The sequence below is a fragment of the Mus pahari genome, chromosome 5, assembly GCF_900095145.1.
Source record: "Mus pahari chromosome 5, PAHARI_EIJ_v1.1, whole genome shotgun sequence".
Lineage (NCBI taxonomy): Eukaryota > Metazoa > Chordata > Mammalia > Rodentia > Muridae > Mus > Mus pahari.
The window spans coordinates 94,881,362-94,896,361 of NC_034594.1; the positions used below are offsets into that span (position 1 = coordinate 94,881,362).

Below are 15,000 nucleotides of genomic sequence, written 5' to 3' on the forward strand. Positions count from 1 at the left end.
CTTTCTTTCTTTCTTTCTTTCTTTCTTTCTTTCTTTCTTTCTTTCTTTCTTTCTTCCTTCCTTCCTTCCTTCCTTCCTTCCTTCCTTCCTTCCTTTTTCTTTTTTTTTTTCTTTCTTCAGACCAGGTCCATAAAATGGTTCTGCCTACACTCGGGGTGTGTCTCTCCACCTCAGGTTAGCAGGTCTGAAAACTCGCTCGCAGACAAGTCTAGAGATTTGTCTCCTAGGTGACTCTAGACCCTGTTAGATTAGTCATCAGTATGAACTGCTGCCATATCTTTCTCTTTCTGAACTTTGTGGCTCATGTTCTTACTCTTACAGCTTCAAACACCTGACATATAGTGATTTCTTGTGTGTGTGTGGGGGGGGGCGTGCATGCATGCGTGTGCACACACATGCATACATGTGTGTGCATGTGCATTCATCTGTACATGTGCATTCATGTGTACGTGTGAAGACCAGAGCATAGCCTCCCACATCATTCCTAAGCCATCGTCCACTTCGTTTTATGAGAGAGTGTCTCTAACTGGCCTGGAACCGACCAGTTCATCTAGGATGGCTGACTGCCAAGTCCCAAGGATCCTCCTGTCTCTGCCTCACCAGCACTAAGTTTACAAGCTGGTAAAACCATGCTTGGCCCTTCTTATGTGGCCTTTGGGACTCAAACTCTCACGTCCTGATGCTTTAAAGGTAAATACTTTACCGAGTGAAATCTGTCCTACCCCATCCACACTCTCAGACTGATTTCTAATCCCCTGGTGTCCCTTCAGTGTAACTGGCATGGAAGCTTGTTAAGAATCCAGAATCTCTGGTTGTCTGAAGCCTCCTGAATCAGAAACCACATTTTAGTATCATTCCACGGAGATATTTGTGTGCTCATTAAAGTCTGAGAATTCTGGACCAAAGGATGCTCTCCCATTATGGCCGCTCTAGAAGGTTAATTACTTCCTCTATCCATGTGCATGTTGCAGTTGGCATTCACAATGGCCAGACAGAGCGGTGCCCCAGGCCCCAGGAGGATGCAAAGATATGAGCAAGACAACAGGCACAGAAGCTTGTCACAAGTGTCCATGGAACAGGAGGGCCCTTGATTCCCTTGTTTAAATCTCTCTGGGGATGTCACACTGGGTGGGGAATAAAATTCAAAATGCTTACCATGCTCTCAGGGTGAAGCAGGACTTAGCTGCCACCCCACTCCTGCCTTCTCTTTTCGCCCCCTACTCCACTGCCCTATCCTTTCCTGGCACTGTGGCAACCTAGACTAACTTCTGACCCATTTTACTCCCATGGGGAGCTGGGGGCCCTGCCCTCTCCTCTTGGATCTTCATTGATCTGTGACTCTTTTCATTGTCCAGTTGAGCCCCGCCTGAATTTAAGATTTCAAAGTTTCACACGGTGGTTGTTTCAAGACACCAACTTTGTGATACCAACTTTGTGAACATCAACTAGTCAGAAACTTGACTGACTCCTAGCCAGTTCCATTTATACACTAGGACCCCAGCCAGGGAATGGTGCCACCCATGGTGGGCTAATCTTCTCATCTCAGTTAATGTGATTAGGATAATCTCTGTAGTCATCCCAAGAGACTAACCTGACCCAGAATATCCCTCACAGGTGTGCCTGAGTCTTCTAGGTGCTTCTAGATCCTTTCAAGTTGACAGATTGCCATCACACTTGATATTTGAATATACTGGTAATGATTTTTGTCTTGAATTTTTTTTAAAGTGCTATATTAATCTTTGATCCTTCCAAACTCCCATATGATCGTTCTCCCATTCTTGCTCCCATGATTACCCTGAAACAACATTTCAAATAAGATACAACAGGGGACTGGAGAGATGTTGCTCATGCAGAGGACCTGGGTTCAATTCCCAGTACCCACATAGTGGTTCACAACCATATAAAACTCCAGCTCCAAAGGATCTGAAGTCTTCTTTTGACTTTATAGGCTCTAGGTATGCATGTGATTATATGTATGTGTATATATATGAATGTTTCTTGAATATATATATATATATATACACATATATATTCAAGAAACATTCATTTATTCATACACACAAAATTAACTTTTAATTCTAATATATAATATATTATATCTACACACACACATATAATGTTCATTAGTGCTTTGCCTCCATGTGTGTCTGTATGAGCATGTCAGAGTCCTGGAGTTACAGGCAGGTGTGAGCTGCCATGTGGTTGCTGGGTATTGAACCCTGGTTCTCTGGAAGAACAGCTAGTGCTCTTAACCAGCCAGCCATCTCTCCAGCCCCAAAAATAAAGTAAGACAGAGCAAAGAAAGCTTGTTTCTCCTCCCTGCTGGTGAAGCCTGGAAATCTTGGAAGCAGATCATGGACCACATCATCTGACAGTGACCCATGCTGTTAGCTGAGAATCTGAACAAGGCTGTCAGCCAACTATTTATAAAACTAAGCTAAACTAAACTAAACTTATTCTTGGACAATCCAATACATGTATAGAGTACTTCTTTTATTTTTATATTATTTGTTTTGTGAGTATGGGTCATGGTACACGTGTGGATATCAGAGCCTAACAGCAAGGCCAGGCCTCGCCTTCTACCCGGTGGGACCTGGGGGATTGAACTCAGGTGCTCAGGCTCGGGGTGAGCACTGTATTCACTGCGATGGGTCACTGCTATATTCACTGTCTCTCTATGTGTATATAACATGCTCTCTCTGAAACCCACTGAGTGCCTTTTAGCTTCCTTCCCTCCCTCTCTCCCTCCCTCCCTCCTTTTTTTCCCCTCCCTACAAGTCATTTTCTTCCATCCTTGTCTTCTTTGTTTTATGACCTGCTCAGTTTAACCAGGACCCTCTGTGTGACCAGGGCTTTGGAGTCATCCATCAGAACCTTGTGGGCATTCCACTGGATACACAGCTGAAGACAATGACTGTCCCTTTCCCGAATGGTGATGCTGAAGACGGGTATTTAGCCTCACTGCATAAATGAGGCTGAAGTCTCTGGGGTTCAAGTAACTTGCCCAAGGTTCTGGTATTACTTGATTGTTAACTCAGGACTTGAATCCAGGTTTGGCTGTTAATATTCTTCTACAGTGCATGTATGGAGGTCAGGAGACAAGTAAGTTTTCTCCTTCCACAGTTTGAAGATTCAGGGATTGAACTCAGGCCATCGGATTTAGAGGCAAGCACCTTTACCTGCTAAGCTACCTCGCCAGCCCACAAGTATTCTGTGGGCTGAATAAGCCACGTGGGTTTCTCTGGGAAGGTTGGGGCACTCCTGACCGGCCATCCATGATGATAAGGATTTGAAAGCACTCACAACACTCTCTCAGAGGTGGCTCTATTTGATCGACTTTAACTCTCATATTTCATTTAAATATCAAAAGGATGCCAACAAACGGTGGAGGAAAATGCAAAAAGCAAAGAAGAGCATGCTTCCCTGAGAACCCAAGTCTACCTTTCTAGAGAGTAAACACAGAGGTGGGAGCATTAAAACCTCATTACAATGTGAATGTCAAACCTTTGTAGTTCGGTGTTCAACAGGAAACCACTCTGGCTCATTACTCATGGCTCATCAATCCACCATCAGTTCTGCTCTCGGTAAAGCTGCCATGCAAGGCACAGGTCTCTCCATGGAGCTAACCCTATGCCTCCGATGGCTCTCTTTGAACCTGTGCAGTCATTTGATGGACACCTTGGACTCAAACATTTGAGTAGCCCATTTCTTTCTCTTTCCTCTATTATCTCCTCCCACAACCTCCAAACCACTAAATCTCAAATATTCCTTAGGGAAGCCTCTCTGGAGGGCAAGCATATTAGTCAGTGTTCTCTAGAGGAACAGAATTATAGAATGCATCTATAGGTCTATCTATCTATCTATCTATCTATCTATCTATCTATCTATCTATCTATCTATCTATCTATCCTAATTTATTAGAATGGCTTACAGGCTTTGGTCCAGCTAGTCCAACAATGGCTTTCTACCAAGAGAAGATCCAAGAATGCAGTAATTGTTCAATCTGCAAGGCTGGATGTCTCAGCTGGACGAGAGTATACACTGGAATCCAAAAGAAGTAAGCTCTAATGTCACTGAAGGAATGGATTTGCCAGGAGAGCCAGAGCATCTGGCAAAGACAAAGCTTTCTTCTTTCTTGTCCTTTATAAGGCTGCCAGCAGGAAGTGTGGTCCAGATTAAAGGCACATCTTCCCACCTTAAAGATCCAGATGAGATGTATGTTCTTCCCACTTCAAACGATTTAATTAAGAAAAACATCATCCCTCACAGTTGTACCCAGCTGCTTGGGTTTTAGTTAATTCCAGATGTAGTCACATTGACAACCAAGATTAGGACTTCAGTGGTGGCTGCACAAAGATGACAGCTGCTGGGTCACCCCTCTCTCCACGCTGGCTCTTTCCATCCCAGCTGGCTTCATTCTCAGCAAGGATGTCCCAGTGCTCTAGAAACGACTGCCATCTTGCTATCAGGTTGATCACGATGCCCACATATAGGATGCGTTGGTGCCACTCCTGGTCAAAATGAGTCCAGGGCCTGCCTCAGGACCAGACACTGCTCAGTTAGGTGAGGGATGGTGATGCTGCTTCTCTGTTGGGTCACATGTTAACTCTTAGGCTGTTCTTCCTGAAAGCCTTAACAAGGCTCATGGTCTGAGAGTGGACAAGAAAAGCTGTGTAAGTAAGAAGAAGAATGGAATTAAGACAGGCTTGACACTTATCTAATATAGACCATGTGCTTGGCCTACAAGCCTGGTGACAGGTAGGGCTCAACTAATGTACAGATCCACCAGCCTTAGTTGTCTGATGCCTTCCTGTGTGTGTGTGTGTGTGTGTGTGTGTGTGTGTGTGCGTACCCTGTAGACATGTGAACACATATGTGCATATATGTGAAGGCCAGAAGTCAGCCTCAGGAGTCATTCTTCAGGCACCATGCAGCTTGGTTTGTTTGTTTGTTTGTTTGTTTTGTTGTTTTGAAACATGGTTTCTCCTTGAGACCTAGGGCTTACAGATAAAGCAAACCCTGGGGAGCTGCCTATCTCTGCTTCCCCTAGAATCACATATATACCACCAAAGTTGGCTTTTTAATGCAGATGCTAGGGATCAAACTCAGGTCTTCACACTTACCTTACAATCACTTTACCATCTCTATATACTTTGCATAGAATTTACTGACGTCTGAAAAATAATTGCTCACTCTGCATTCCACAGTTGCTTTGTCTGCTAACCAAAAGAATTATTCATTTTGTGGTGATGCAGAACTCTTAAATTAAGTAGCATCCTTCTTAGTGTCCTAGAGAGGATGAAGTTGTAGCACTGCAGATGGTCCGCATAGGCTGAGGTTGGCAAGGGTAATCTCCACTGGCCTCTATCACCCTAACGGAGCACGCGGAGCAGAGCAGGGGCTTGATAAATATTTGTTGAATAATGTTAATTCTCTAGCATATCTTATTTCTGCTGTGGGAAAAGAAAAAAGAAACAACATAAGACATAATTAAATTAAATTAAATAATTAAAAAAAAAAAAAAAAAAAAGAATCACCAGCCAGCTTGGTGAATCCTCGTCACAATGTGAAGAAAATAAGATAGTTTTCTAACTCAGTGTGATAGCTGATGTTACTAGTTGATGCAATTAACTAGTTAGGTTAATTGAGACAGGACGGCCCACTGGAACTGTGGGCGGCACCATCCCATAGGCTGCGGTCTTGAACCCAGTTAAAATGGAGAAAGTAAGCTGAGTTCCAGCATGCATCTCTCTCTGCTTCCTGACTGTGGGTGCCATGTGACTATCTGCCTCTCGCTCCCACCACCGTGCCTTCCCCACCATGATGGTCTGTGCTCCCAGACTGTGAGCCACACTAAACTCTTCCCCCTGAGCTGCTTTTGTCAAAGTATTTTATCACAGCCTCTGAAAAAGTAACTAGCACGTTTAGTCAGCATCCAGTCAGATCTCTACCAAAGCAGCAGAAGTGTCCTCCTTGGATATGTCAGGGAAGGGTACTTGCTTATACATGCAGGACTGTGTTTAGCCAAACAAAAGAGGAGACGCCTCAGCCCTTTCCGACAAGTAGGAAGCTACAAGCAGTAACCAAGCGCCTGCAGAGTGCCTGCCTAACTTTAATTTACAAAGCATCCCATAGATCACAAAGATCTGTCCCAGCATCACATAAAACCAGTTGTGATGGAATGTATCTGCAATCCCAGCACTTGGGATGTGGATAGGAGAACCAGACACTCAAGGGCATCCCTGGCTATATCAGAGGGAATTAAAGGCAAGCCTGGGCTAGAGATGCTCTCCCCGCAAACCCCCCCCCCCAAAAAAAAAAGCCTAGAAGGAGAAGGAGTTGGAGAGGACACTGGGATTCAAAGCTGGCTAGAGGCTTGTTGATAGTTTTACAGATTTGCACATGCTGTAAGGAGGCAAAGTATCCTGAAGGACATGCCGAAAGAAGGGGGAAGGAAGGAGGCGTCTTTCCCTTTGCCACTTGATGAAATTTTCATTGAGATTTTCATCTTCTGAAGATCTGTGTCTACCCTTGCAACCTGTCTCAGTGAGTGTGTCTACAAGAGGGCTGGGGAGTTGGCTCAGTCTGTAAAGTGCTTGCCGTGCCAGTGTGAGAAACTTATAAAAAGCCAGGCACAGCAGTGTGTGGACACTTGTTACCCCTGGCACTGGGAAGGCAGAGAGAAGAGGACCCCTAGGGCTCAGTGACCAGAGGTGTAGCCAAATAATGAGCTTCAAGTTCACTGAGAGACCCTGCCTCAAAAGGTAAGGGAGGAATGACGGAGGATGATGGCGTTCACTACCGATCCTTAGTCTCTACACACACCTCCACACAGGCATGCACACGCACACAGGAAGTATTGCTAGAACTTACCCCAAAGTTAAGAACAGACTCTCCTCTCCTGGGGATGACCTTTAAGACACCGTTGGAAGGACATATTGAATATCTAGGGTTCTGATGGTTGGGACTTTGGTTTAATGTTCCACTTTCTGGTACTGTGTGACAGGGGCACTGGAATAGAGAACTAAAGAGGCCACTGACATAAAAGAATGGTCCCTCTCCCTCCCAGGGAGGGTGACATTGAAGCTTGGAGAATGTACAGAACAGTATTTTCCCATAGCGGCCACCACAGTCTCTACCATCTCCCTCTCACACCGAGCAGTGATGTTTGCTGGGCTGTCAGAGTGCTCGCCTAGCGCGCAGGAAGCCTTGGGGTTTGATCTCTAGCTCTGCATGCGCTGGGTGTGGCGACTCTAATCCTAGAAAAATCACTGAAAGCTAAAGAACAAGAGTGTTCTGTAGGACCAAGTTGATGTAGACTTAATTATGTTTGTATAAAAGTCAGCCTAGGAAATGGTAGCTGACCCTATGCCAGGTGTAGGAGACCACATCTGTAATCCCAGGATTAGGAAAATTGAGGCAGGAGGTCTGAGCGGTCAAAGTAAGCCTGGCCTATATAGTGAGACCCTGCCTGTCTCAATCGAGGATTTAAAAAAAAAAAAAAAAAAAAAAAGAAAAGAAGAGAAGAGAAAAGAAAAGGTGTTGCCTACTTGTCACTGCTGAAGGCATGTGACTTAAGTCCTCCAGAGAGAGTACTTTCTGGATTGGAAGGGAAGGAGGGAGGTTGCAGCTGCCTCTAGGCGGGTGTCTAGGGTCCCTCCTCCTCTCGCCTTCCTGCCAGCTCTGTGCCGCCCCCCAGCCCCTCCCTGCTATTCCCAGCAGGGTGGAGTCGCAAGCCGCGTCCAGTCTTTATCAATAGGCACTGCAGGTTAGTTAACAGTCTTGTCACCTCCTTCAGGGAGCAGCAGTCCCTAGCCTGGCTGTGGATCTGGCCGGATTGGGTAGGTCCAGACATGGTTTCTCTGCGCTTGGGGGTCGCCCAGGATCCTGGACGACATGCAGGACGCTGAGCTGGACACAGAGACGGACAGCCAACTCCTGAAGAGGCCAGAGCACAAAGGGGAACAACAGTGGGCGGAGCATGCTCAGCACCATGAGCCCCCGGCTGTCACTGCTTCTTCTGAGGCTGCTGCTGCTCATCAATGCAGCGCACCCTGTGAGTACCCCCGCCCCGCCCCGCGTCCCCCGGAGTGGACCCCACGGACCAGTCCACGGTCCTCTATCGGGTCCTAGGAGTTATGAGGAGCAGCCAATCTGATCTCTCTTCCCTCAACATACTATCGTCCGCTCTGACGGAGCCCTCTTCTCCAAAGGCAAAAACTTCACGGGCTCTGTGTGAGTGAGGCTCAGTCCCCACACCTTCGCTTATCCCTTCCCGCCGCTAAACTCACTTCTTTCCAGGAGACAATTCTGTAGCTGCCAGCAACGACCGCGTGCTAGACATTTGCTCTCTAGGGTATTATCAAAACACCCTGTTCCCTTTTGAGACCCTGGTCGGTCTCAAGCACAGAGGTCAAGGCTCAGAAAGGGGGCGGGAGAGACTTACTGTCAGAATAAAGTCAGAACCACATTTTTCAGGCTAGTAACGTTTTGTTGTTGTTGTTGTTGTTTTTTTTTTTTTTTCCCACGTGCTCCGGTGTGCAGATGGGAAATTTTAGTTTTTGCATCTGTGTGGGATCATTTGAGCCCTCCGTGGCCTGGAGGGACTGGCTTTCTAAAGTCTGTCCATCTTGGGAGCAGTAGTCGCAACAAACTCAGGTAGGAGAGGAAGAAAGTTGGAGGAGGAGAGAGAAACCAGGCGGTTAGTGGTTTGTGTTGCTTTCCCATAGAAACTTCTGGGAACTTTCCCCTGGGATATCTGAGTGAGAGACAGGCTGCACTGAGGCTGGCAGGATGGGACGAACTGGGAAGAAGGTCAAGGCTGACGGGTTGGACTCCAGGGTTACCACAGGGAATGGATCCTGGAGCTGCCATCTGGGTCTAAGACGTTTCCTGGGACATTTTTTGTGCTGTGCTAGGGAGGCAGGAGCAGGTTCAGCTTACATTTTTGTCTCAAAGGTGATCTCAGGAATAAACGGATGGGGAAACTGAGGCTTTGCTTGGTTCAAGTCTTCACTGCACCTGAGACAGCAGCTTATGTACGTCTGTTCAAGCCCCTTCTTTTACAGCCATCAAAGGCCTCGGCGGGAGACCTGCTTTTGATCAGCATGTTAGGAGCCCAGCTGGGACTAGCGCCCAGATCTTTAGACTCCTCACTTTGGAAGGGGTGGGGGGTGTCTGACCTGCCTGAGTTTTGTTCTGTCCCTTGAACCCCTTGTATTTGCATGTCACTTACACCCACATGTGCAGTGTGGGTAGCTCTAGGAGAAAGGCTTCACGTGGGCCTCTGGTTATTGTGTGGGCCTATCCAGACCTGTGATTCTATCTCTTGGGGATTGTGGTAGAAAACGCCTTTAATAAATGAGGGTGGAAGGGCCTACTTTGTTGGACGGTTTCCCAGCTTCTGCAACTTTTCCTGTTGCTCCTTTGACTCTGGGTGCTCGGATGTTGGATTTTGAGATTCGAGGAGAATAAAGACAATGTCTTCCTTCCCCTTGGCTTTCCCTCAGAGGGACATCATAAGTGTCTTCCAAAGAGACCACTCAGACTGACGTGCATGGTCCTAGCTCCCTTCTTTGCCTCTTCCTACAGGGGAGGTATCAGAAAGTTCATTTGCAAGTGGAAACTGAAAGACAGTGACTGCTGAAGGGGGCTGGGTTTTACCATAAGAAACTGAGCCCACCACCTCTGCCGGTTTGCTCCATACAGCAAGTCTGTGTGTGCAGGTGCATGTATGTGCATGCGGAGGCTGGAGAACCTCTTCCGGCCCTGGTTTCTTGAGGCCAGGTCTCTCCCTGGCCTGGGACTCACCAAGTAAGATAGACAGACTGGTCAGTAAGCACTGGGGAGTCTCCTGTCTCCACTTCCCTGGCTCTGGCTAGTATGGCATATGGTTTTAATGTCAACCTGCCACAAACTAGACTCACCAGGCATGCACATGGCACATAGGCATACATGCATGCAGGCAAAATACTCATGCATATAAAAATCTTTTAAAAATTATTATGTCTCTATGCTAGCTCTATTGTTACTTATTATAATATTAATAATATATTTTGATCATATTTGTTCCCCATGTCTTCACTTAACTCTTCCTGGATTCATCCCAACCCCTTCCAAGCTCACCATCCTGCTCTCTCTCCAGTAACCCACTGAGTGGAATTTGTGTTGCTCATATAATCGTGGGTATGGGGACCTACCAGGATCCACACCCCTGAAGAAAACTGACCCCCCCACCTCCATATCAGCGATTAACTGCCAGTAGTTCCTCAGCTAGAAGTGGGGGGTCTCATACGTCCCTCCCCAATCCCTGATGCTATGTTCACTGGCTTGATTTGTTTAGGTAACCTGGGCTACAGTGACTTCATGTGTGTGACTGCCCCCACACGTCAGGAAAACACTGCCTTGTGGCAGTACTCTGTAACTTCTAGCTCTTGTCATCTTTCTGACCCATGATTCAAACAGGGTTTCTTAACTTGGACACAGTTGTTTTTTTGTTTGTTTGTTTGTTTTTGAGACAGGTCTTGTGTAGCCCAGGATGGTCTCCAATTCCCTATGTAACTAAGGACGGTCTTTCTGATCCCACCGCCTCTACCTACTGAGTACAGGTTGCTGGATTGTGGGGTGAGGGTAGGGTGTGGAACTGGGATTTCACGTATACCAGCAAGCACCAGCTGAGTCAACCTTGACACTTTTGACATGTGGACAAGCTATAGCAGCTCTGTGTATTGTATGAGCCTGAGCAGCATCTCTGGTCTCCCTAGATTAGGGGCCAGGAATATTTCTGCAAAGTGGTGACAACAGAAAATATCATCAGGCATTGTCAAATACTCTCTGAATACAAGAAGGGGAATTGCCCCTGTGTCTCAGCTATTGCTTTAAGGTCTGTTATGTTTCTGAGAGGTACATCAGCAGGACAAAAATAGGTGTTGCTGATTGGATTTGAGGCACTGTGATGACAGAGACTCTGAGTCCAGTGATGGAAACAGGCTATTAGAATTTGGATTGTGTGTATCTGTGTGTGTGTGTCTCTGTGTGTGTGTGTGTCTGTGTATGTGTGTGTCCATCATCCCTCAGAACTCTGTCCATCTTGGTTTTTTGAGAGAGTCTCTCACTGGGGTTTGGAACTCACTGATTTGGCTGGGCTGAGCGGTCTGAGAACCCTAAGGACCACCTGTCTCTACTTCCCACTCGTGACATTTTAAGTATGTGTCACTGTGCTTGGCTTTTTTTATGTGGGCTCTTGGGAATTGAACTCAGGTCGTTGAACTTAGAATGCAGTCACTTTATCCACTGAGCTATCTCCCCGCATAGTTTAAATCTTATATACTCTCCCAAAGGCCTGTGTGTGGAAGACTTGTTGCCCAGCCCACAGAACAATCAGGAGATAACCAGACTTGGGAGGTAGAGTCTGATGGGAGGACGTTAGGAGATATTGTGACCCTGGCCCTTCCTCTACCCCTCTCTGCTTCCTGGCTACCCTGAAGCGGGCAGTGTCCTCTGTCATGCAATCTCACTATGATAGACTCGGATGCCACCAGCGCCAATGACACTCTAGGTCAAAATACATCCTTTGTCCTTAGCTGATTTTCTCTGTTACGTCATCAGAGCCGTGGGAAGCTAACTAACACATAAGCATGGCTAACAAAAACCCACTTCCAAACCAGATAACAGGCTGCAGAGAATGCGTTGTTCTCACTGCCCTGCTTCAGCATTTTCTCCTTGTCCCTGCTTTCTAGTCGATGGCTCCTAAACAGAGACTCTACAACATGGAGCCTGCTTCCCAGTACCCCTGCTGGGCTGAGTGGTTAGCGTGGCAGCCCCTTCCAGTGTCTCAGTCTGGGCCCCAGTCTCCCTGCAGTGTTAAGGACACTGACCTTCACCGGGCTCGGGGGTGCCCAAGGCAAACCCACGACACTAAGATCCTATCTTCGTGTACTTGCTTACAATAAATACAAGGCAGCTCAGCACTGGGCAAACCTAAGAAAGTGAGACTATCCTGGGCCTGCTGGCTTCAACAGACCGCTCTGACATAACACTCTGAACGCTAACGGGGATAGGTAGGCCTAGTCAGTTGTGCCTGCCACCCAGACCATCCTGTCCCTTATAGGAACATGAGTCTGTTAGGATTAGAACCTGGTCCTATAGCCTCAGTTAACCCCAGGACTCTATTTGGAACCTTCCACCTTGCTCCCCTCACTCTCGGCTCTCAGAGACATGTTCACATGACCTGTCTATTTGAATTCCTGCTCTCCTGATTCACAATCTCATTTCCGACTGATGGATTTGCCTGTTGTTTCCTGAGAGTCAAGACTACTTGGACCGGCTTCCTCGGAGCAGCTAGCTTGATAGATGTGTCTACTGTGAACCCTCTGCTACTTCCCTACCTATACATCTTGGTCAGCCAGACTGTCCTAACAAAACCCATACACTGGGGGCTGGGGACGGGCTTGCCCAGCAAGCACAAGGACCTAAGTTTGATTCCATGTTTGAGAAGATCAGATATAATGGTTCTCAGCTTTGGAAAGGTGGAGACCAGCCAGCCCAGCCTACTTGGTAAGATCCAAGCCAGTGGAAGCCCTGTCTCAAAACAAACAAACAAGCGAACAAAGAGAAAAAAAAAAGAGCCAGCAAATGAATAAAATGATACATTGGGTTGATCTCTGGTACACCTGTGTGAGTGAGCACACACACACACTCCACAGAATGACTAGACTGGGTTGCCCTCTGGACATGTCTCTGGGGATTATACAGATCATATCCTGTACTCTAGACTGAAGTCTACATCAAGGTCTAGCATGTCCGGGGTCTTGTGAGGGTTCACTTCCTGGCTTCTAGGTAGTTCCTCTGTTCTCTTGTGGCCTGTCCAGGGAGCCTGCTGGGTGGATATTGTCTCCTCGACAAGAATAAGGGTCTTTTACGGTTCATCCCCCATCCTTACCCCTTTACTAACATTCATTACACTCTGAGAGTCTCTGTCTCCAATTACAGGCACACTGGTGTGAGGGATTGAACTGGTGTGTGGTGGTATGAACTGGGGTGACATAGACATTCAGTCCATGGCACTGCCATCTTGTCATGATCAGTCCCTAGACCCTGCCTGTCTGTGTTGCTCAGCTTTCATCATTAAACAAACACGTGGGACGACCAACTTACGAAGACAAAGGTTGATTCTGGCTCACACAGTTTTGGAGATTCAGTTCATGGTGAATTAGCCTGTTGTTCTGGTCCCATGGTGAGGTCCTGCATCATGGTGCAAGTTCATGGTGAGTTAGGGTGTTCCTCATGGCCTGTGGTGAGACCCAGTATCACAGTAAAAGTTCATAATGGAAAAAAACTTGTTTCATAATCAGAAAGCAAAATAAAGACAGGAAGGGACTGTGGCCCTACAACCCTCAAAGGCACAATGTGTGATGCTTAGTTTTGAATCATCTGGAGAGAGAATATCACTGAAAGGTTGTCTGGATTGGGTTGCCCTCTGGACATATCTCTGGGGATTATACAGATCATATTAATTAAGGTGGAACACCTTCGAGGTTGCCGCCATTCTCTGGGTAGAGGATTCTGATTGGGAAGAAGTAGAGAGAGCAGCTGAACGTTAGCGTGCAAGCATTTGTTGGGACTGTGGATATGATGGGACCAGCTGGCTCAAGCTGCTGCTGCTAAGACTGCTGCCATGATGGGCCGAATCACGGAACTGTGAGGGATCAACAAACTTCGAGCTGGAAGAACCCCTTTGTTCCCTTCATTTGCTCTAGTTAGAGTTCTTTATTACAGAAACAAAACTAAGATGCGTCCCCCCTCCCCCCCTACACACACTGACCTGCCTTTTACTAGTTCCTGCATTCTAAACGTTCTACGACCTTCCAAATAACACCAAGTTAGGAACTCAGCCTCTAATACACCGGGGACCATACTAGATCCAAACTATATCACTGACGCATACCTCGGGAGCTTCCTTCCCCAGCTGATCCAACCTCGCATGGCCACCCACTGAGGTCTCTCCCAGCTCTGCTTCTCTGTGCCTGACTTCTTCAGATTCCACTCAGAAATGGGGTCACACTGAGTGTCCCCTCTCATTAACTGCTCAGCATGCCCAGTCCCTTCAGGGCTGGTAAACTAGCTCTCTGCACGCCTCCCTCCACAGTCCCAGCTCTGCCCCCTGGTGGGCAGCTTCTTGGAGGCTGTTTCTGGGCTCATAACCTTCATTTTATCTTGCTGCAGCCTGCCTCCAGCTCAGCACCCACAGAATCAGGCTTATCAGTGGCCTCCGTTTAGCCCCGTTTGCTAGACATTTTTGAAAAAAAAAAATCTTTACAATTGTATGTGTTTTGAGTGCATGATGAGACAGCTTAGTCAGTAAATGCTTGCCTGGCGACCGGGAGAACCTGATTTCCATCCCCATGTCAAAGCATCACGTGTGGAGGTTGGTTCGTGATTAAACTCACAGCACCAGGGAGACTGAGATAGTAGGGTCCCTGGGGCTTGCTGACCTGACAGTCCAACCTAACCAGTAAGCTTCAGGCCAATGACAGACCTTGTATCAAAGGAGTGTAACATCCAAGGTTGTCCCCCAGCTTTGACACACACACATACTTGTACATACTTACACATACATATATACATGCTCACACTATTAAAAATCACACGTGCTTAAGGGGACGTGATGCCTTGATGTACATGATGACATGATTGCCACAGTCAAACAAATTTATATGCATCTCTTTTGTGTGTGTGTGCGCGCGCGCGTGCGAGCGTGTGTGTACATGCATGTGTATATGTGTGTGTGATGAGTCCTTGAAATCAACTAATCAATATCTCCCCCTTTCCTTCATCTCCAAACTCCATGTGATCACCATTTTATACTGTTTTTGTCCATTTGTCATTTTGGATTGTGTGTGCATGTGCATGTGCCTATCTATGCATGTGTATGTATGTGCAGATGAATGTGCCATCTACTTTGTTTTTGTGAGACAACATCGCTCCTTTGGACTTGTAATT

At 46.9% G+C, this 15,000-nt stretch overlaps 1 protein-coding gene across 1 annotated transcript in view; it reads left to right on the plus strand.

Annotated features, from left to right (window-relative positions):
* The first annotated feature begins 7,981 nt into the window (after positions 1-7,981).
* Sctr (secretin receptor) overlaps positions 7,982-15,000 on the plus strand; it is a 53,724-nt gene continuing 46,705 nt past the window's right edge. Inside the window, exon 1 of the mRNA XM_021198556.1 lies at positions 7,982-8,056. Coding sequence (XP_021054215.1) covers positions 7,982-8,056 — 75 coding nt within the window. The remainder of the gene's footprint in view (positions 8,057-15,000) is intronic.